We start from the raw sequence: 24,100 nt of genomic DNA on the forward strand, positions 1-24,100 counted from the left end.
AATTCAACCTCTACTCAATCTTCCGGAACCAATACAATTTACCAATTTAAGAGAATAGATCTAAGAAATCAATAAATGCTAATTAAGAGACAGGTACGGTCGAACTGTATTTCAGTGTTTTCCACATTGTTGTTTCCACTTTATTGGGAAAGTTTTCCTTTGTATCGTTTTGTTTTGTTGTCCATTCCAGTTGAAGCTTGCACAGGAGTGGAAAGTATTCCTTTCTATCCTTTTGTTTTCTTGTACATTCCAGTTGAAGCTTGCACAGGTAAGTATTTCATGATAGAAAGATTTCACGGTGTCCTCCTTACTGCAACTTCACTTTAGAATTTGGAAACTAAATTAAAGCTTGTGTATTAGTGCTTCTGTTGTTATTTTCTATGGATTTTGTTTAAGGTATATGGCTGCTCTGTATGGATATTATCCGTTGCCTTTTGTTTTCCTTTCCAATTCTTCTTGTTTAAGCCGTTCTAATATCAATAGGTGTTATATCTTCAAGTTATGATAAGACTCTAGTAGTTGTGATCTTCGCATTTTTATTCTTCTGAAGTGAAATTAAGAAGGGTATTGGGAGCCTTACTGACTGATCAATGTTGGTAGTTTTTCTAGTGATTCGACTACATTTACAATGAGAAAAGGATCTCAAAGCTGCAGTCATAATATCAAGATACAAGTTGATGAGTACATGGAAGAAAAACTAGAGACGATCAATTGGCTTCGTTCAATGGCCAATGTTTCCTTAAGTGACTCTGCCACATGGAGAGAAGAAGAAAGAGGACATGATGAATGCCAACTTAGTGATGAGGGAATCAAGAAAGTGGCCAACTCCATTGATGAAAAACTAAAAGAGATCAGTTCCTTGCAATGCGATTTTGATATATTTCGAATTCCCCGGCAGCTTCACAACTTAAATCCTGAAGCCTACACACCTCAGTTGGTCTCAATTGGGCCTCTGCACTGCAACAAGGAATACTTACAGACCATGGAAATGCATAAGTTGCGGTATTCAAAGCGCCTTCTAAATAGAGGCCATACGGAAAGATTAGATGTTTTGGTCAAAGCTGTGAGTAACTTGGATACAATTTCCCGCGGAGCTTATTCAGAAGCCATTGGTCTTGGAAAAGAAGAGTTTGCAGAGATGATGGTGGTGGATGGCTGTTTTATACTCGAGCTCTTACAGATATATGCATTCCCGGAGAAGGACCATTTGGTATCAAATCATTTATGGTTTTGTCAAATTTCACAAGACTTGATTAAGCTGGAGAATCAGCTTCCCTTCAATCTTCTCCAGATCTTACATGGCCTAATCTTTCCACCGTCGCAAGAGTACACCTTCAGTCATTTTACCTGTTGCTGTCTCGTAACTTTGTTTGCGTATGGACTTCATGGCCCAACCCTTGCTACTGTTGAACATATAAAGTTATTGCAGTTGCCAGAGGGTGGAGCAAAGCATTTTGTTGATCTTTTACGATATGCACTCATCCCATCATCTCTGAAGAAGATGAAACACGATGAAAAGGTTAAACGACTTAAGTTTTGCGCCTCAAAATTGAGGACTGCTGGTGTCAAGTTTTCGAAGAAGGAGAAGTCGGATTCTCAAGAGTCGTCTTTATTTGGCGTGGAGTTTGATTTGGACAAGGGAGAACTGAAAATCCCATTTATCACCATCTTTGATAGAACTGAAGTGGTCCTCAGAAACCTTATTGCCTATGAACAATGTTTAGACAGTCATGAGCGTTACTTCACAGCCTATGCAGCATTCATGGATGACCTCATTGACACTGTCAAGGACATCGAGTTACTAGTGCATGCCGGAATAATTGAAAACCGCATTGGAAGCTCCGAAGCTCTGGTGCATTTATTTAACAACATTGCCAAACAAGTGGTCATTGGGAATTCTTATTTCTCTTCTCTTATCACCGACTTGGAGGAGTACTACAAGAAACCTTGGAATCAATCCAAGGCAATTTTGATGCAGAACTATTTCAATACACCATGGGCATATATTTCATTTGCTGCGGCAGTGTTCCTCCTCATCTTGACGATAATACAGACTGTCTGCTCCATCACACAGATGAAATGAACAATTCCTTTGCTGCAACACTTCTCCTGCTAGCATTAAAATACAGCACACTGACTATAATTGCTTCTAGCTATCAGGGTCTTTGAAAAAGGAGAATTGGATCTGTGCCATGACTTGTTATGCTGTATTTGTCTTTTATCCAAAAGAAAGAACTTGTACACCACAACAAAGTCATCTTTAATAATGAGTTATTTCCATTTGACCTTGTCTTTAGAGATTGTATTCCATGGCGAGTCTAGATCCTTTACCCGTCAGTGTAGAGATTTGTGCTCCTAGGCACTCTCCACTACACATTAGGAGGGGGCGCATAGAGTCTATTAGAAAAACTAGCTAAAAAAAAGAATCAAGAAGAATTAATCTACAAAATAGTAGATTATTATTTGACAAACTCATGATAGAATTAACATACATTTTCGAAGATAAATTCCAACCTTGTAGAGATGATATAAGAATAAAAAGAAGATCTAACACCACTGTAGCAAAAGTGAAGGGTGAGACTTGAAGATAAACACCACAATAAGAAACACGTTCGATGCCAAGGATCTCACAAGCAATCATGGTGCTCACCCCAGCTGGACAGGTATACCATTACTTGGTATTTTGAGCTTCTGAAGATAATTCTTATCCCTTTGCATGTGTGACCTTGAGATTTATATATATCTCTAGGGTGGAGATGACCAGCCATAAAGTCCACCCTAAGTAAGATGCTTGCCCACTAATGCTCATATCCATAATGCCCTTAAGGCTTACCTTGACAATTACTAGAAAGCCCCCAAAAGAAATAGAGAACAAAATTACAGAACTGCCATTAATAAAACAAAACAAATTGGTTTTGCAACAAATAGAGAAGAAAATAAATAAGTTTTTACTAATAAATAAAAACAAATTTGCAAAACCATTTTATCAATAAATCCTTTCAAAAGGCAGTCTGTAGGTACGCGTACACTTTCGCAATTGTCAAGTCACTGGCAATGGAGCACTAGTCACTAAGATCAACACTCAACGTACACATAATCTTTTCATGGATGGACTCCACAGATTCAAAGTGTATCATCCATAGAGAGACTAGTCATCATATCTCCCATAGTCTGAGCAATTTTAACTTGCACCCCTCAAAACCCATCATAGTCCAATAATGTATATTAGACAATAATACATTATGATGGGTGCGGTCAAGTCAAGGACTACAATGTGGTTAAACCAGATGATCATCCATAAAATCAGTCTAAACAATCCAATGGAACAAATAACCACATAAATCATCATAAACAATAAATGCCACATATAATCAAAATAACCTTACAAATGTCCAATGTGAATGTGCAAGTAAACTAATAATATGTGTTGGGCCACATAATTCCTACAGAGTCCACCAAGACCTTACCTCTAATTCATTTTATCATCACTGAAAAGTGAGAGAAGTACAAATTTCTACCCTAGCTAATGGGTAGAAGATCCAAACTCTACCACAGTTGATGGTTGTAGCTGTACCACACATACATTGACAGATCTTGATTTTGTCGATATTGAGATGTGCAGTATAGCCCAACCGTGGGATGCCTCCTTATTGGCACTCCATGGGTGCTGAGCCTTGTAGCAGAGACAAGCCAAATCCTTCTACATATGACAATATATTTAGGTAGGTAGAAATAAAAAAAAAAAATAAAATAAAAAAAAAAACTTACTTTGAGCCCTTGCAGCCTTCTTCCCCTTTCCTATCTCGTGTAACTCCCCTGCCCACTCCTCTCTTCGTCCTCTCTCTCTTCCCTTTCTGAGTGCGCCCTCCCCCCCTCCCCTCTCTCTCTCTCTTTCACATCTTAATCATACCCCTGTGGGTTCTACCTCTCATGTGGACCCAGTTTTTTCCTCTTCTTCCCCTCTCTCCTCCTCCCTTCCCCCTCTTTTACCCAACCCTTCTACTCGGCAGCACATCCCCCCTACTCTTCCCTTCTACTCGGCAGCACATCCCCCCTTATCGAATACCCTCAGCCCTCCTTTCTCTAGCCCATGTCCATTTCCACTCAAATTCACCAACGATCCCACCTCAACCAGGCCCAACCTTCCCCCTGTCAATCTGACCCATCCTCCCCAGACCATTATGATCCATTCTTCTTCCTTGCACCCTAGCCCTCCTGGCCTTGGGATTTCTAACTATCTCAAAACCTTGTAGACCTCTTTATATTTCTTGCGTCCCCCTCCCCCTTCTAGTAATAGCCTCCGTGTCTTGATTACCCTTATACCTCCCTCGTTACGTGTGGAGGAAGTTGTTGAGGCTCTGCTTGACTGTTGCTTCTGATGTTGAAGGCTACAGGAGAAGCAACCGTGCTTCCAAAGGTCGATTCCAAGTTAACAGGGATTTTGTAGTTACTGTCAAATTGCCCAGAAAGAAGAAGAAAAACGAAATAGATTGAGAAAAAAGAAATTGCCTTGGGATCTCTTGCTATACTTCATGCATGCGCAAAAAACCTGTAACCAATCCAATATGACTTGTTCATTTTCCTTCTTTTCTGCAAACAATCAGGTCAATCAATGTGGTTCTAGTGTTCTTGTATGAGTTATATGTTTTCATTATCTACTTTTGGAATCATCGTCATCCGATCAACAATCAATTGGAAGATATTAGTAAACCCAAGAGGTTAACGGTTAGACGAAGAGAAAAAGAGGAAAATTAGTTTGATGAAGGAACAAAGAACTATAAGATGTACAATAAGCCCATATAATGAGGAAGCTTGGACCAACATTTTGAGAGAAGAAAAAAAATAATAAAAACAACAACAACAAACGAGGGAAGAAACTTAGGATGAAAAATCAGGGTTTCTTTCCTTGTTGGTCCTTTTGGTTTCTCTTCCTTTTGCTGGGATTGATCAGTTGATCCTTCCTTTTTGGTCCTTCTGGTTTTTCTTTTTCTCCACCTTCCTCAATGGTACTGCGTTCTTGAAGAATGAAACAAAGACGAAGAAGAGGCATCGTAGGTAGGGGTGTTATGGTCATCTCACATATGACTAAGGGTAGTTTTGAAATTAAAATATCTCAAACAGTGAATTAACGGAAAGTAATAGCAGGAATGTTAATGTGCCCAATGCAAATACAACTCTACCTAAGGTGCTTGTGCCATAAAAAGAGGTCTCAAAACATTTAAGCCATTATTATGGGGGTGTTGGAGCAATTAATTTCCTCTAGGAATTATATATCATGGCTCGACTATGTTTATATCTTATTAACCAGGAAAAAAAAATAAAAAGTAAAGAAGAAAGAAAGAAAGATCGTAAATCCAGCCTTTATCTCCGACTATAACAAATGACTCGCCCACTCAATGGCAACAGAAGTTGGGCTGAACCATTGTTTTCTCCCCAATCCACAACCACAATCCTAAAAACGATTCACAAAATTTAGGTTCTAAGAATTAACAATCGCAAAGAGCAAGTATAAGGGGAACGATTTTTGTATGGCTTCTTAGAAGTGCATACGGTTCGCTGCTGAAGCATGAGGTTGTGTTCCTTGTTGAAGCATGAAGCTCGCCAGTAGTTGGTGCTGCTGATTCCCTCAATATTGTAAACAATTTTTAAAGGTTAAATAATAGGTATAAATGTCATTCCAATTAAAAAGTAGGGATAATTACTGTTGCTCCCTTGTACTTTGATTTTATTACTACTTTATCCCCTGTATTTTTTAAAATTGATAATCCAACCTTTAACTTTGTCTACAATACTAATGCTCCCTTACCGTTAAGCTCCGTAAGTTTACTGATGATGTGGCATCTATAAATTTTTTCAAAATTCCAAAAATAACCTTACATTATCTTTTTACTTATTTACTATTTTGTCAAGTTATAATACTATCTTTAATTAATTAGGGAAAAATAACTTTAAATTAACTTTTCTTTTTTAAAAAGAAACCACCGAATAAAGGAAAGATGTGATTTTTCTTCCCTAAAAAGAAATCACCAAATAAATGAAAGATGTAATTAAATAAAACTTAAAATTAAAATTAAAATATTAAGAAATATCAAATATAATTCAAAGTTGGAAATTGAAAATCACCTAAATATGCTTAGCATTATGTATGTTACCAAATTTCTATCAATTAACATCTTATATACTAATTTGTTTGTAAAACTTCTATCAAGGTGATTATGAAAAATTTAAGTGGAATGTGTAAGTTTCAACAACCATAAATATGTGGTCCCACCAAATCCAAAACTAATTCTAAAATGTAAGATTTCAAGGATATAATTGACATTCAATATAGTTTCTATAAATGAGGATAATGCCATACTTTTGACTTCTTAATTTTAATGAAGGGCAAAATAGACATTTCATATTTGATGTTAACAACCACTTAACACCGTTAGAAGTAAGGGGGGCAATTGTAATTTCACAAAGAAAGGGGTTTGATTAATAATAAAACCAAAGTATAAAGAGGCAATAGTAACTATCCCAAAAAGTAACTCTTCCATCCCTATTTATTCTCCTCTCTCTTCTCTTTCATCTTTTCTTCCTATTTATTCCCTTCTCTTTCTATAAATGTGGGTTAAAAGGAAAATTTTGAAAAGAAAAATCTTATGTATTCAAAATGTCATTCCTAATTAAAAATTAACTCCTCAATCCCTATTTATTCTCTCCTATCTCCTCTCTCCTCTTTTCTTCCTATTTATTCTCTTCCCTTTCTATAGGCGTGGGTTAAAACAATCTTCTCAACGATTATGTACTCTTTCTCTTTCTCAATTTATTTATCATTTTTTTTGTTATTATTTTTATTTGATTTTATATTCTCTATTTCTTTTTTTTTTCTACAATTTTTATTATTTGATTTTATATTGTGAATAAAATGTCTATAATTAGTAAAGTAACTAACTATCATTGGTTTGCATTCCTACCAAAGAAAATTTTGATTTGCATCTAACTTTTTAGGGTTGAAGTCATGTGTATATATTTTTTTGTATTGTTGCTTTAATTTACCTATGTTATAAAATAAAGAGAAAATATAGAATACAAAGAAGAAAGACAAGATCAATTCGACACTTTTATTGAGTTAGTCATTACATATTATAATGGAACTAGCATCTTCTCTGATATGGTAATATCAGAGTCTACAAAGAAATACAATATATGATTCTCACATACAATAAGATAATCTTGATATGGAATGATAGATTACCACCCAAGATAGAAGGTCATAGAATGGAAATATTGACTGCCAACATTGTGTATGAGATGTTGTGATCTTCACCAATATTGCATCCTGAGGTAGTTGAGATCTTCAATTGGAAGTACAATCTCTTTGGAGGTAATGGATATCAATAAATAAATATTATTTATAACACTCCCCTTGGATGTCCATCAATAGATAATGTACCTCGTTAAAACTTTACTAAGAAAAAACCCTGTGGGAAAAAATCTTAGTGAAGGAAAAGAGTATACATATATAAATAATATGTATTAGTAGCTGCCTCATTAAAAACCTTACCAGGAAAACCCAGTGGGACAAAACCATGATGAAGGGAAAAAGAGTGCAGCATGTATTTTACTCCCCCTGATGAAAACATTGAGTATCTTTGAAGACGCACACTCCAACATCATATACCAGCTTCTCAAAATTTGAAGTAAGCAACACCCCAATAAATAAACTTGTCAAGTTATCACTTGAACGAATTCAATGAACATAGATTTCACCATTTCATTGAAGATCATGAATGAAGAAGAATTTCGGTGAAATATGCTTCGTTCTATCTTCTTTGGTGTATCATCCCTTCAATTGAGCTTTGCATGCAACATAATCTTCATATAATATTGTTGAAATTCCTACTTTTCGTAGAAGACTGCATGTTTCATGAATGTGTTGTATCATTGATCTTAACAAAATGTATTGTCAACTTACTTCATGAATCACTATTATCTCTGCATGGTTTGAAGAATGACAGCTATAGTTTTTTAATGCCATAAAATAGCTAACATCACTTGTGAATAAATAGCATGTTTGAGATCTAGTTTTATATAGATCAGATAAATCTCATGTATCTGCATAACAAGTAAGTTGATGTCCACATTCATAAAATAACATAATGTCCATAATTCTCAAATGTACTGAAATATATGTTTTATAACATTTCAGTGTCTTCATATTGGAGAAGAAATAAATCTTGCTAATACACTTATGTAAAATGCTACATCTGATTGTGTATTAACAGTAAGATACATTAATGCCCCAATTACACTAAGATATGGTACTTCAAGACCAAGAAATTCTTCACTGTTTTCTTGGGGTCGAAATGAATATTTCTTTATATTGAGCGATCTCACAATCATTGGGGTACTCAGTGGATGTATTTTATCTAGATAAAACCGTTTCAAAATATTCTCTGTATAAGTTGATTGATGAACGAATATTTCATTTGTCAAATGCTCAATTTACAAGTTAAGACAAAACATTGTCTTTTCAAAATTTTCATTTCAACTTTCTTCAAATAATCTACTGCTTTTGGAAATTCTTCAGCAATTCCAATAATATTTAAGTCATCTTCATATACACTTATTAAAATCAGATACATATCCTTTAATAAAAGCACAATAATAAATTGGATAATTTTTATACTCTTCATTTAGTAAATATCCACTAAAGAAGTTATACCATATATGCCATGATTATCTCTGAAACTTTATTGAACAAACTTCCTAGGAATTTTTATGTGCTTCAGGCATTTTGAATCCTTCAGAGATTTTTATATATATTTCACACTCGAGTGAGCTTTATAAATAGGCTGTAATAATATCCAATAGACGCACGTCAAAATTTTCATATACTGCCAGATTAATAAGATATCTGAAAGTGATTGCATCCACCACAAAATAACATGTTTCCATGTAATCAATGGCAAACCTCTGCAAAAATTCATGCTTTATATATTATAATTTCATTCTTTTTCTCATTTCATTTTTCGCACAAAAACTCATTTGTACCCCACTGGCTTTATATCTTCAGATGTTGGACTATAGGTCCACTTTTTCAAGCGAATTCTCTACTTGAATTGCGTTTGTACATTTTGGCCAATCATTTCTTCATTATATTCATCAACAAATTTATATTCAAGATCCTCGTCTCGTGCATTATTTCAACAAAAACATTATATGCAAAAATTGTTGTCGACAACTTTATATTTTTGGTTCCATATTTTTCCTGCAATGACATAACTAATCGAGATCTCTTCATTATTTCAGGTACCTAAACCTCTTCTGGGGTTTTATAGAAAATTATGCCTTCAGGATCTTCATAACCAATTGTCTCCATATTATGACCATCTTGATCATTTGCTCCTTTTCTTTTCTAGGATTTTATTCTTGGAACTGATTGATCTTCCACGTTTTAACCGTGGTTTAATTTCATTTGCACTAATAGATTGTCCTACTGGGACATCAATCCTGATTGGAGCACTTGTAGTTAGAATATGAGATTTAGTAATTCTTAGCTGGTCAGCAAATCTGGCAGTTGATTCATAATATTTTGTAAATGCATTATCTTTTGAACTTAAAGTTCACATTGCTCAGTGCGATGATCTAATGGGATAATGATAAGCATTACAATCAATCTCTTTTTCCAACTGTTTATTCTCTCCCCCTCATGTTGGAAAAACTAATTCATCAAGTAATACTCAACAAGTATTGCTTTAAATAAATCTCCTATCATTGACAAGATATTGAGTTATATAAGGAGATTCCTATCCAACATATATTCTCAATTGTATTTGGGGACTCATCTTTGTGCGCTATGGTGGAGCAATTAGAACATAAGCCACACATCCAAAAATTTTAAGATAAGAAATAGTTGGCTTCTGACCATAAGCCAATTGTAATAAGGAGAATTTATGATAACCTTTTTTGGCTTGATGCTTACAAATAATAATTGGTTCTCATAAACAATGATTTAGCTATTACTTGGAGATATTTAATAAATGATTTTACCAAACCATTTTAGATATAAACATGAACAATATGCTATTCAACTGTGATCTCAGTTGTTATACAATAATCATAAAGCTTGAATCACCAGCATTATCAAGAGAAACTGTTTTTAGCTTATAATCTATAAATTATGCTCTTAATCTAATTATTTGAGCAAACAATTTTGCAAATACCAAATGCGAGTTCATAATGAACATACATGTGACCATTTTATAGATGCATCTACTAAAATCATATATTATCTCAATGGTCCACATGATGGGTGAATAGGCCCATATATTTCACCTCTATACGTTTCAAAAACGTAGAATGTTCGATCTCTACTTTAGTTGGTGAATATCTAATAATAGATTTTCCTTGAGAACAAGCAGAATAAGAAAATTCACTCAATTGAAGAATTTTCTGGTTCTTCAATAGATGACAATTGAATTTTCAATAATTTTTTGCATCATACTTGATCCGGGATGGTCCAACCGATCATGCCAAATAATAAAACTATCAGAATCAATGTTCTTTTGATTTACCTAAGCATGTGTTTCAACCATGCGAATATTTGTGTAGTACAAACTGAGAGTAAATGTCTAACACTTTTGTAGTAGTACATAGTTACTCACTTTTACCATTATATATAGTCTCAATTTGATAATCATTTTGACAAATAGTTTCGAAACTTAACAAGTTTCTTTGAGACTTACTACAAAATAATGAATTCTTTATAGTCAATTTTTATCTCCCAGATAATAATAGATTAGCTCTTCCGGAGCTTCTATCAATGTTGTACTACCGATTATTATGTGAACATTAGCTTTCGCATCATCAAATAAGATAGGGCCTGTTTGGTTACATGAATCTGAGAATTATACCTGTTTGGTTGTAAAAATCTCTAGATTCATGAAATCTAGAGATTCACCTTTTTACACTAAAAACGTGAATCTATAGATTTATGGGTAAGGGGTGAAATCCAGAGATTTCAAAAAAACTATACATTTGCACATTCACAAAAATCACGTGGATCAAATAGTTTTTTAGGATGAATCCACTGATTTCTTTCCACAACCAAACATCTAATTTTATAAATTATAACTCCATAGATTTGAAATCTCCAGACTCATGTAACCAAACAGGCCCCAGAACAAAAATCCCATCATACACTCCCTATAAGCACTCAAGATCCAAGACTCAATCAAGTAACAATTATGTGAAAAATATCAGAAAATGTTTAAGTGGACCCCATTAAAATGAAAGTTTCTGAATTCTCTACCAAGCACTCCTTTTTTTGAACGAGATGGCCCCCAGATAGTAGAAATGACCTCCAATTCCCCACCATGCTCACTTAATTGTTATTTTTACAATAAGGAGTGTTATTGATATATTCTCATTCTATAAAAAGATTTCATTGAAAAATCAAATAATTCAAAAGACATTAGTTTTAGAAAACGGTTTAAGGGATGACTGTTGAAAATTTAACTATTTATCACAATTGAATTTTTGAATGTTTACATGACACACGTTGATATCAAATCGAAACGGGAACATAAATCCCATCACCTGCTCACTGTGAGTGTCGAAAGTCGAGAGTCAATTAACGATTTGCGCGAAAGATTTAAAAAAATGTTAAAATAGACCCACTAAAATGAAAGCTTCCAAAATTTCTACCAAGCACGACACCCCTTTTCTTGAGTGAGGTGCCCCCGAAAGACAGGTAGAAACGGTCACCAATTCCCACCTACCTTCATGTGAATCCCATATTTTTCTAGGATAGACCCCATAAAAAAGAAAAAGCTACATGTTTTTCGGAAGATATGGGCTCCACCAAATATTAGAAAAACTCCCAATTTCCTGGCACTGAGACATTTTAGATGGGATGGGCTCCACAAGATAGAAATCTCTCAACTTTTTACGAAGCACACCCACCATTTATTTATTTTTTTTAAATATTTCACCAAACCCACTTTTGTTTTTTAACCTTCTTAGTTTGCCAAGTATGTGACATGTGGAATTTGACTATTTCCCCGCGCAACAAATCGTACAGTAGCGAGCTTAGCTCGTTGTCTCCTTCTAGCTTCTTCGACGATTGCTTTAAATCATGATGCGTCCAAAATCTGCTCAGCCCTTAGATCTCCTCGTGATGACCTGCAAAACGAAAGCGTCAGATGTGGCCCGATCGCGGGGGTCGGGAGTCCACCTCCGAAGGCTAAGTCAGTTGATGAACTTAATCACAAACGGCTCTGCTAGAAGCACAGAGCTAAGGAATGAAGAACTGAGAAAGGTGATCTAGATCGTAAGCCTCTGATAGTTTACGTCTACCGACCATGCACAGATGACCGAGTCCCTCACCTCGTATGGCAGTGAGGTTTATATAGAGTGTACCTTCGAATCTCCTTCGTTGGATGCACTTGAGCCTTCTTCGGGTAGTCGTTGGATCTTAACAGTTAGATCCGTGGAGCGATAGACTTCTACTAGTTTGGACTAGTAGAGGACTCCTGAGATAACCTCTAGGTTATGCGATGATTATCCCTTCGATAATGATTAGCCGTAGCCGTCAATTTGAGCCTGCCATCATTAGGGTAGTTAACCTAATCCATAAGTTGGATTAGGGCGTGCTTGTAGCTGAATAAGTTTTCTTCCTCAGCAAGCCATCTTACGGATTCGGTTCGCTCGGGAGCGAGTCGATTCCTTTTGTCTCGACCGGAGTCGAGGATCAAATCAAGTATGAACCTGGTTCGATCATATTTTCTCCATATCATGAGCCCCCCAGACCAAGCGTTCGGTCGATCCCGAGGGCTTGGTTTTTAACTGGGTTCTTCATCAGACAATAGTCTCTGCGTGTTCCATTAAATGTCATATCACATTTAATGCGGTGGTCACTTTTCCTCGAGCGTTGTGAGGGTAATGCCACGTTTCTCCTTGCAGTCGATTTGTCGTGGCTCACGTAACCCAAGCGACGGTTTCCGAACGCCTGTTTCGGATTCGTGAGTTCAAACTTTCAAAACGTCTTCTAATCTCGATCGTCAATTTTGAATCAATCTCGATCGTTCAGATTCCCGAACACTCGTGCAGGTGCTTTAAAAGCGGTTCGTTGTCTTCGTAGGTTTCATTCTTCTTGTCTGGAATCTGAACCTTTGTCGTCTGTTTCGCGCCTTCCTACTCTCAAGCTTTTGCCTCACTGAATCAGTAAGTTTACTGGTATTTTTCTTTTTGTACCTTACTGAAACAAATAATGGCGGATAATAGGGTTTCTCTGGTACCCAGTGTTAGTAATAGTAGTGGTAATGAAGCTTTTGCTTCCCCTCCTTCCGAACAGTCGAATAGTGATAACAAAACCCTAACTGTCCTCTGGCGCGAGTTTGCTGAAGTTTCTCAAAAAAGTTTAGAGAGAAAAACCGAAACTCCTTCCGTCCTTCCTAAGTCTGGATCTTCCAAGACTTCTAGGGTAACTGCCGAGTCTTCTAGGCAGCGTCAAACTTCCAGGTCCGATGGCGGATCTGGCTCTGTTCCCTCCGTTTTCAAGGAGGAAACCCTTCTTTCAGCAATCCAAGATTTTGATTTTCCTTCCTCTTATCAAGTTAGGGCTCCCCATCCTGATGACAGGGTTGATTCAACCCTTTCGGGTGAGTTTTCTCTGTATATAGATGCACTGGAAAGTGGGGTTCGCTTTCCCTTTTTTAATCCTTTGTTCTCAGCCGTTCTGAATCATTGGGACATTTGCCCTGGAATGCTCCTTCCCAATAGCTGGCGTCTCATCGTCGGCTTCTTGGGTTTGTGTTTTGAACTTGGCATTACGCCATCTCTTTCTCTCTTTGTGCATTTTCATGTTCTTTCTATCTCCCATCCTCCCGGCTGGGTTTTTCTGTCCAAACGCAATAAAGCTGAACTTGATTGGAGGGGCAGCATCCTTGTCAAAGGAACTTGCCCTTCTAACCACAAAAGATGGCGCGAACGATACTTTTTCTGTCGAGTGCCTCCATCAGATCTTAACTTCCCGACCGTCTGGAGGCGGTGTACTTCTTCTTCTGAGAATAACCGAGGCCTTCCCTTATCCAAAGAAGACGAGGCAGCCATCAGGAAGATCAAATCCATTCCATGGTATCAAGAGATACATGAACTTGAGGTGGAGTATAACTCCATTCTTCAGTACTGGGGCTTGGCTCATTGTGAGCTTCTAACCATCATCCTTTAATTTTACTGAAGTGATATGTCTTTAATTCTAACTCTTGCTCTTCTTTGCAGTGCCTCCAAGAATGAACCCCGAGAACCTGCGAGTGAAGGCCGCTAGGGCCGTTGTGACAGCCGAGCAACGATTGCCTAGAGCCTTGACCGTTGATCAAGAGGCTTATGTTCCCTCTCCCGACCCCTCTTACAGGGGTATCAGGAATATCAGGCCCGTGGCTGATGCTTCGGGTAAAGGGAAGAAGCCGATGGTGGAGAGGTCTAATGTCTCCTCCTCCGCCAGAACCAAAAGGAGGCATGATACAATTGATGCTTCCTCCCATAAAAAATCCAAAAATTTTGTGGATTGTGAGGAGGTCTTCATCCCCCAGTGGACCCTGAAGTTGACCGACAAGGTGACACAAGATCCTGAGAAAGCTGCAGAGTGGAGCTCCCTCAGTCTTATACTTCCAATCGTCGGGAATTTGAAACCCTGGGTGACGTTGCCCTTGTTAGTCAATCCACCAGGTACCGGTCTTCTTGCTTACTTACTTTTTCATAATTTCTTATGACTTCTTCTGATAATTTCTGCCTTCCCAGGAATGCTGTGTTGAGCTTCTATCAACACATGGAAGCATTGAGCCGGGTTGGCCGCAACAGCTCCTTGCTGCAAACCTGTGAAGAGAATTTGGCCAAAGCCAATTCTGAGATAGACCGACTGACGGCAGCTGCTAAGGAGCTGCAAAGAAAGCATGAAGAGGAGATGAACTCCCTTAAGGAGGCCCTCAATTCTTCAACGGCTCGTGCTGTTGCTGCCGAGCACGAGGCCAGGAAGCGTGAAAGAAGTCGCCACCGGCCCCCCCCCCCCGCGGGGGGGCGGCCCCCCCCCCCCCCGCCGGGGGGGGGGCCCCCAGAAAAAGAGAAGTGTTTTAACAAAAAAAAAAAATATTTAAGACAAATACGAGATAATCATGAGCAAGAATATCCAATAATTAAATTAAATGAATTACAGAAGCCCAAAATGCTCCAATAACAAAGGAAAGAAAATAAAGAATAATGAATAAGTCAAAAATGAGGGCAGCGGAATAAAAGTGTTTAAATCAGTTTCTTTCCAGTTTGTTTCTCTAAGATAATGAACTTAGATTCCAGTTTAATGAGGTGAGGGGTTCTCCAATTCTTCTCCGGTCTCGGACCATCAACCGGTGCGATAAGCGCACTCCATGCACCCCGCAGAACTCCCGCACATGCTATTCCCATCTCCCCTTTGGCGGTGCCACATCTTCTTCAAACGGGATGGTTCCTTCATAGGGAACCAGCCCATCTTCAGATACAATTCCTTCCTCTGTATAGGCTAAAAACATACAAAGAATAAAGGAATGAGTTCTAAAGAACTCAGTAAGAAACAATCATATATCTCATCCATCATCCAAAAATACCATGATACAACAAGTAATATGAATGAATGCAAAACATGAATGATGCTATGATTTCTAACTATGCAAGTCTCTAATAGCTGACATGCTTTAAGATAAACACCAGCCCTCCTCTGGGTAAGTCTCATCACTCGATCCGGCAAGGACTCGGTTACCTCTGTAGGGATCCGGGGAAAAAGGGAAAGTCCACACTGGCTCACAAACCATGGTTAGGGGTTAAGTCCACACTCTCTCACCACGACCATTGGTAATGAGTACTGGCGCATGTCCTGGGTTTCTAATCCAATGCAAGGTCATAATGGTTACATGTCTACATGAAGTCCAGATACATCCCCTATGGCACCGACCAACTCGGTTCAAGTATCCTTCGCAACCTAGGAGTAAGAATCCTCACGGACTGGCTACCTCTGTTGGACTCTACTCCATAACCCTATGGTCATCCACATATCATTGGGGCGGATGCTCTCATGATTCCTCCCGACACCCGGTCCGGTCCTTGGACATCCATGAGCCCAACCCTAACATATGCAACCCTACCATTTCATGACCAACAGGTGGACCACCAAGTCACATCACTTGTCATCACGGGTCACTCGGTTTCAATTCCCCTACCGAAAGGGTAGTAGCATGTGGGGTACCTAGCCATGCAATCTAGACTCATCCTAACAATGTCATCAATTAATCATGATAGTGCTGAAGGCATCAGCAGGCTTGTGTCCCATTCCACAGCCTCCTGATAACATCAGCCAAGATATCCCAAAAGGAATACCCCAACTATCATAATCATATACCAACTACCACCATCTCATAACAATCACAAACCACAAAGTAAACATGAAATCAAAGTAAACAGCAGTAGTATGACAGCATTATATATGAAACTACAGCAGTATATATTGGTACAGCATTAAGAATAACAATTACTAAATCAACATGCTGAAGTATACATAAATAGATAAGATAGACTGTCCTTACTTGCATATACTGAAACGTCCGTAAAATGGAATCCAGTAATTATTAGTAGACTTTTCTTTTAAACAGTAATCACCTAAACACAGGGTTATTAGAATATATAAGTCACATAAACCAAATTGAATCAAAACCGAAATCTATTTGGTCACTGTTTACCAGCCGGTCGCTTGTGCCGGTCGCTTAGGTTAAGCGACCGCCACTAGTGACCGCCCCAAAAGTGATGAGCTTCAATCCGAAACTCAGGCTTCTGATTACTCGATTTCAATCCGGTTTTCGAGTAATCTCATCCTAAGTCTCGAATTAAACACTCCCTAAGCCAAAAGGGTAAGAGAAAACAATCCACTACCATCAGTGGATTACCCCTAACCCTCTCCTTGATTGGATTTACCATCTCACAGAAGCAGGGTTCCGTTTATGGTTATTCTATCTCATGTAGATTAAAAAAAAAGGTAAAGAATAACCAAGGGGTAATCACAGTGACGAGGGAAAAAGGGTAAAACCAAACTAACGGAGATAAGAGAGTAGAGAACGAAGGGTTAGTTCAATACCTCACACCAGAAAGCCAGAGAAGAAGAGAACTGGTCCTCCAAACCACTGTCAGTATTCCAGAGACTCTTTCGGATCTTCCCCGCAGCCGTCTTAACTCCCAAATAAGAAATAACGAATAAAGTAATCGTTAATGAGACGGAGGTTGCCTTTTATAGAAGTCTGGGGGCAAAATAGGGCAAAATCCCCGAAAAACAGACCGGGCGGTCGCTTGGGCCGGTCGCTTAGGTTAAGCGACCGCCACTAGTAACCGCCCCCATGTAATTTGCCATACAAGGGTGCTTTTACTAGGGGGTTGATACCCAAGGTCAACCTAGCCCTAAATAAGAGATGGGGGAGATCTTACCTTCATTCCGGACATCTCTGAACGACACTTGACTTCCAGAATTTCCCACGCCAGCCAAGGCAGGCTTTTCGGACATAGGATCCAGATCCATGGGTCCTGGGTATGGATCATGGGCTTCAATCCGGATACTCCACAAGTTCACCCGACTAGACCTTCGGGTTCTCGGACCTGGAATACGGATCTCGGGTTAGAAATACGGGGGGTATTACAGCCACGTTGTTCGGTGACAGATGGAATTTCCGTTGTGAGGAGAACGAAAGATATTTGAAGTGGGCGGTTCCTAGCAAGCCCGAGCACATCAAGCCAGAGCTTCGGAAGGATTGTGTTCGGAAGTACCTGAACAGCGTACCTTTCTCCCAATTGCTGGGTGCCTACAACATCCAAGCTTATCGCTTGGGGCAAAATGACGTTTAGGAGCGAATTCTGGCATCAATCCCTTCCTTCGATGCTGCTCCCTTTCGTGAGGTGTCCCATAAAGAGGTCTTCGGGAAATTAGGTATGGATCTCCCAGACTGGGCTCAGGAAGAAGATGATCCTTTTCCAGCTGACCCACAATATGAGGCATATCTGGCTGACAAGCCGGCACTTCCAGAGAAAAAGTCACAAGCCGAGTCACAAGCTGCTGCTAAAGAGGACTCCGACAACGTTAATCTTGAGGAAGGCTCTTCTCAGGATCCTGAGAAAAGTCCTCCTGCCCAGGGCTCCTCGGGCATCAATGAAGAAGAGGCTTAGGGAGTTATCTTTTTTTTTTTTTTTTTTTTTTTTTTTTTTTTTTTTTGTAAAGATTGACCTCCTTGCTAATGAATAGATACTTCTTTCATGTTGGCCTTATTATTTCCTCGTCTCCTACCGAAATCTTGTCTTGAATATCAAAATATAAATGATAAAACTTATCACTTAACTTCACATTCTTTGACGAATAATAATCTTGTAAAGATATTATGAAGATACGTTTTGGAAAGATGCATTAATCTTTCCCGCTCCTTCATTTACTGCAAAGTCCACACGTTTCCCTTCTTTGGTGTACCATTCACTGTTTCCAATAAATTGGTAATACATCCATTATCACAATGGCGGTGCGATGATTGGAGGTATCCCTGCATCAGGTGCTCCCCTCCACATGTTTCCATGTGGCTTCCCTCTGACCGTTGATCTTGCTTGTTGCGGATTTCGAAGCGTCATTTCGATCTGGGCCATTGGTTGTCTTTAGCTCTCAACCGTTGTCTTAATACCTGAGGCTATTTAAAGCCTTCGTGGGTACTCTCCATCTATCCTGCTATCTGCAAGTTAGATTTGCTAAAGCGACATTCTGTCCTCCTGCTTGCTTCCGTATTCCTCGTACTCCAACAATAACTCTATCAACTTCTGAACAAGTGAGTTTTTTGATTACTCATCTCTTTCCCCTTTCCCCCTGAGTAAATTGCACCAGTAGTATTACTTGGGGTTTAGATCGGTTTTTCATAGCTGATAGAGAACTAGGGTTTTCCCTCTTTTCTTTTGTTGTTGGATATCTGTACTGATACGGCTTTTCTGTTTATACAGTGGCTCCCAGGATCAACCCGAACTTTATCAAAGCGAAATCTTGTAAGAAAATCGTTCCGTCGGCGGTGGTTGGGGCCAGTGAGGTGGTTTCAGCTAGTGAATCCTCCAAGCGTAAGACGACTGCTATTGATGAATCTTCAAATCAGATTCCCACAGTTTCTATTGATGCTGCCCCTACGCCTCTTCTGCCTGAAGTGATCACTCGTTCTTCCCAGGAAGATCTTGATCACTCCACTGTTGATGGTGCTGTTGACGCCCCTGCTGCAGAGACCGTTCTTGCACCCCCGAAGGAGACTCTTCGGGCATCTGAGGCAACTATGTTGGCGTCTGATGAAGGTGTGGTCCCAGCAGGTGCTGCTCCTATTTCCAATTCTAGTGCTTGTTTGGCATCCTCCTTCTCTCCTTTGGAGTTCGAGGATTTTCCCACCAGGAAGCGCCGTCGGGTGACAAGTGATGTAGCTCATCCTTCTCATCCTTCGCCCGAATTAGTGTCAAACGAGTTTGACAGAGCGTTGGAATAGTGCACTACTGCTCAAATGACTTCTGAGAGCGCAGTTCTTTCCAAACTTTCAGATGAAGTCTTTATGAAGTCAATGGTGATGTAAGTCTTTCTTCATTATCTTTTGATTCTGAATATTACTCTTCTGCTCCTTTTTAACTCGGAAATTGTTTGCAGGAGTCTTACTGGTAACTTCCATAACCAAGTGGAAGCAGCCTCTAGGCTCAATAGGTTGAGCAATGAAGTTTCCAGGCTTCGGGAAATCTCTGAAGCTAAAGATGCTGAGATTGCTCGCCTTAGGAAACTAGCTTGGGAGGTTGCAGGAGAAAAGAATTCGGTGATCGATCGTCTTCGGTCAAACTTGGATGATGCTAGGGAGAAGATTCGGCACCTGGAGCGAGGAGTTGGAAAGTCAGGAGCCAAAGGATCTGAAACGTTACCTCAAAGGCAAGCTGTCGTTCCTTTGCTCGAATCCCTTCCAACTGATGTTCGCAGAGCCTGCGTCTTCAAGTATTTAGACAGTAAGCCCTTTGTTGATATGCTGAATGCTTATAACTTGCAGGCGTACCGGGATGGTGAGAACGAAGTATGGGAATCAATACTAAGGAAGGATCCTCATTTTGATACGACTCCCTACAGTGCTGTTTGCCATCCTGAAGTATTTACCAACCTGGGCCTTCCTCCTCCTGACTGAACCAAAAATAAGATTGATCCTCCGCCTTCCGATCCAGATATTATGCATTATCTGGAAGATTCTCCTGTTTATTCTCCATTGGAAGGAGTCAATTATGACGAACTCGCCTTGAATGCAAGTTTGGTCGAGGACCATACTTCTCCTGGACAAGCTGGAAAAAGAGTATGAAATTGCGGAGGATTTTATACATACTGAAATGTTTTTTGTAATCCTCATTCCTCCTCTTCTTTTCCTTGAATCCATACCAATAATTGACTCATGTGTTTGTTCTAGCAAAGTTGTGCCGATCTTGTATGACTTCTTAATGATCATCGATGATGACTTTCTTTTTTGACCGAAGATTGTACCCAGCTCTTGTAATCTTACGTTGATATTGAGACTGGCCTCTGTTGGTCTTTTGAAGAAATAAGAACTAACTTCATCTTGAACTTTGCTAGTCATTTGAATTGCTGTTGCATTAGGTCTTAGTTGTTTAGAACAATGCCTTTACTTAAAGATTTCCGGAGAAATACAATAAGCCTGAGAAGGAACTCACTCAGGTTTTAAACAATGCCTTGTAGAAGGAACTCACTCGGGTTTTGAACCGATGCCTTTACTTAAGGATTTCCGGAGAAATACAATAAGTCTGAGAAGGAACTCACTCAGGTTTTAAACCGATGCCTTGTAGAAGGAACTCACTCGGGTTTTGAACCGATGCCTTTACTTAAGGATTTCCGGAGAAATACAATAAGTCTGAGAAGGAACTCACTCGGGTTTTAAACCGATGCCTTGTAGAAGGAACTCACTTGGGTTTTAAACCGATGCCTTTACTTAAGGATAATTCGAAAATTCAATAAGTCTTGAAGGAACTTACTCGGGTTTCAAACCGACGCCTTGCGGAAGGAACTCACTCGGATTTTCATCCAATGCCTTGACTTAAGAAATTCCGAATAAAAATTCCATAAGTGTTGAAGGACCCACACGGATTTTCATCCAATGCCTTATAGTTGGATCTTGTTCTTGAATGTGGTGTATGATGCCCCCCAATCAGATGATAATTTGTTGAAAGCCAATAATTGCATTGATTGAGTTGAAAATGTTTACATCACGAACAAAATTGAAATCATCATCAAGGATAAAATTTTTTGAGATGCCTGGCATTCCACGAACGATCCAACTCTTTCTGGGTGTTGATGTTCTTCAGCCTGTAAGCTCCTGAACCGACTGATTTTATAACCATATAAGGTCCTTCCCAGGAAGGGTCCAATTTTCTTTGGTGGCGTGGGTCGGAAGCTAAGGTGTTTCTCAACACCAAATCTCCGGCTAAGTACCGACGATTCTTCACTCGGGTATTATAATGAGACGCTATCCTTCTTTGATAATGTTGAGTTCGTGCTATTGCCTTTGCCCGAACTTTGTCCAACAGATCAAGACTATCAAGCAGTCCTTGCTCGTTCGCTTTTTCCTCGAACTCTCGATCCCGTATTGTTCCCGCCATTATCTCCACAGGTGCCAATGCTTCGGACCCATATGCTAACCTGAATGGAGTTTCTCCTGTGGGTGTTCGAACCGTAGTTCTATAGGGCCATAGTACATTATGAAGTTCTTCGACCCATAAAGCCTTGTCAGCTTTGAGTCTTCTCTTTATCCCTTCCAGTAGCGTTCGGTTAGTAACTTCTACTTGTCCATTGCTCGGGGGGTATGCCACCGAGGACATACGATGCTCGATCATATATGTTCCGCAAAATTGCTCAAATTGCGGACAGTCGAACTGAGTACCATGGTCAGTGACGATAATCTTTGGAATCCCAAAGCGATATACGATTGACTCAAGCACGAATTTCTCCACTTTTTTCTCAATAATTGTTGCCAGGGCGCTGGCTTCAACCCACTTCGTGAAGTAATCAATTGCTACTATCAGATATTCCCGTCCGCCTGACGCCTTGGTGAATTTCCCCATGATATCAATTCCCCACATCGCAAAGGGAATGGGATCTAGAATTGAAGTCATGGCTTCCGCTGGGCATTTCGATACTGTAGCATGAATTTGACAGTTGCCACATCGAGAACATACTCCATAGCAGCCTCTTGGATCTTAGGCCAATATAATCCAAGTCTTAGAATTTTGTGGGCCAGGGCTCGTCCACGCATGTGAGCTCCACAAATTCCTTCATGAACCTCAGCCAAAGCTGACTTTGCTCCTTCAGGGCCTATACACCTCATAAGGGGTCCAGAATAAGATCTTTTGTATAGTCTCCCATTCTGAATGACAAATCTCACCGATCGTATCTTGATCAACCTTGCCTCTTTCGGATCCTCAGGTAATTTGTCATCTCTCAAATACTCAATTATCGGATTCATCCAGCAACGTTCTACTTCAATATAAGAAATTTCTTTCTCATGATAACTTGGAAATGTTATCTCTTCAATGTAGACCGAAGGGTCTAGATTTTTTCTTTGGCATTGGCTAATCGGGATAACTCATCTGCCACTGTATTTTCAGTCCTCGGAATCTGAGATATCTTCAAATTCCAAAATTGCTTTTGAAATGCCTGCACTATCTCTTGATATTTCTGCAAGCGTGGTTCTTTAATACCATACTCCCCCTGGACTTGGTTGACTATAAGTTGATAGTCACTATAAATAGTAACATCTGCAATAGACAATGCTTTTGACAACCGAAGTCCAGAGAATCGAGCCTCATATTCTACTTCGTTATTACTTGCTTCGAATGCAAATCTTAAAGCATATCGAATAATAAATCCTGCTGGACTTTTCAATAGGATTCCAGCTCCTGCTCCATCTTTATTACTCGAACCATCTACATATACCTCCCAAGTGGTTGGTATAATAGGATCCTCCATGGTGGACTCCACTGGTGCAATAGTTTCTACTACAAAATCGGCTAGCGCCTGAGCTTTGATTGCGGTTCTGGGCTTAAAGCTCACTGGAACTCGCTGAGTTCTACTGACCAGGACACCATCCTTCCAGATAAATCAGGTTTATTAAGAACTTTACTGAGAGGAAAAGTTGTAAATACCTCAAATGGATGAGCCTGGAAGTATGGCCTTAGCTTCCTGGCGGCCATCATGAGAGCCAGAGCCTGCTTCTCAATCTGCGAATATCGTGTCTCCGCATCTAGCAATACGTGGCTTACATAGTAAATTGGCCATTGTTTTTTTTATCTTTCTCATGAACAAGTACTGCACTGACCGCTGAAAGGGACGTCGCTAGATATAGCTGTGATATTTCCCCCTTCTCCGGTCGGGACAAGATTGGCGGTTGTCTGAGTGCTTCTTTTAATTCCTCGAAAGCTTTCTGGCATTCTTCGGTCCATTTTGCTTCCTTGCTGCCCCTCAAATCTTTGAATGCCTTGAAGAACGACAAACACTTTTCTCCAGATTTTGAGATGAAATGATTCAAAGCGGCAACTCTCCCCGTTAAACACTGCACATCACGAACAGTTTTGGGAGCCTCCATGTCAACCGAGCCCCGTATTTTGGCAGATTAGCCTCAATACCTCTCTGTGACACCATGAAGCCCAAAAATTTGCCTGAAGAAACTCCAAAGGCACACTTTTCTGGATTCAGCTTCATTTGATGTTTTCGCAGCACTGAGAATACCTCAGTCAAATCTGCAATATGATTCGCTTTTGTAAAGCTCTTCACAAGCATGTCATCAACATAAGCTTCGACATTCTTCCCTATCAAATTTTTAAAAATCTTGTTGACGGCTCTCTGATATGTAGCTCCTGCATTTTTCAGGCCAAATGGCATGACTTTGTAATAGTAGCTTTCACATCAGTCATGAAAGCCGTGAACTTCTCATCTTCCTTATTCATGAGGATCTGATTATACCCTGAGTAGGCATCCATGAAACTTAGAGTTTCATATCCTGCAGTC

The 24,100-nt window shown here is 39.4% G+C and overlaps 1 protein-coding gene across 1 annotated transcript; it reads left to right on the top strand.

Moving 5' to 3' along the window:
- The first annotated feature begins 628 nt into the window (after positions 1–628).
- Positions 629–2,083, top strand: LOC149022691 (UPF0481 protein At3g47200-like). The gene has a single exon (XM_089147681.1). The coding sequence runs from the start codon at positions 629–631 to the stop codon at positions 2,081–2,083; it is 1,455 nt and encodes a 484-aa protein (XP_089003807.1).
- Positions 2,084–24,100: the final 22,017 nt, after the last annotated feature.

The sequence above is a fragment of the Hakea prostrata genome, chromosome 3 (assembly GCF_041222555.1).
Source record: "Hakea prostrata isolate BN-2017 chromosome 3, UWA_Hpros_2, whole genome shotgun sequence".
Lineage (NCBI taxonomy): Eukaryota > Viridiplantae > Streptophyta > Magnoliopsida > Proteales > Proteaceae > Hakea > Hakea prostrata.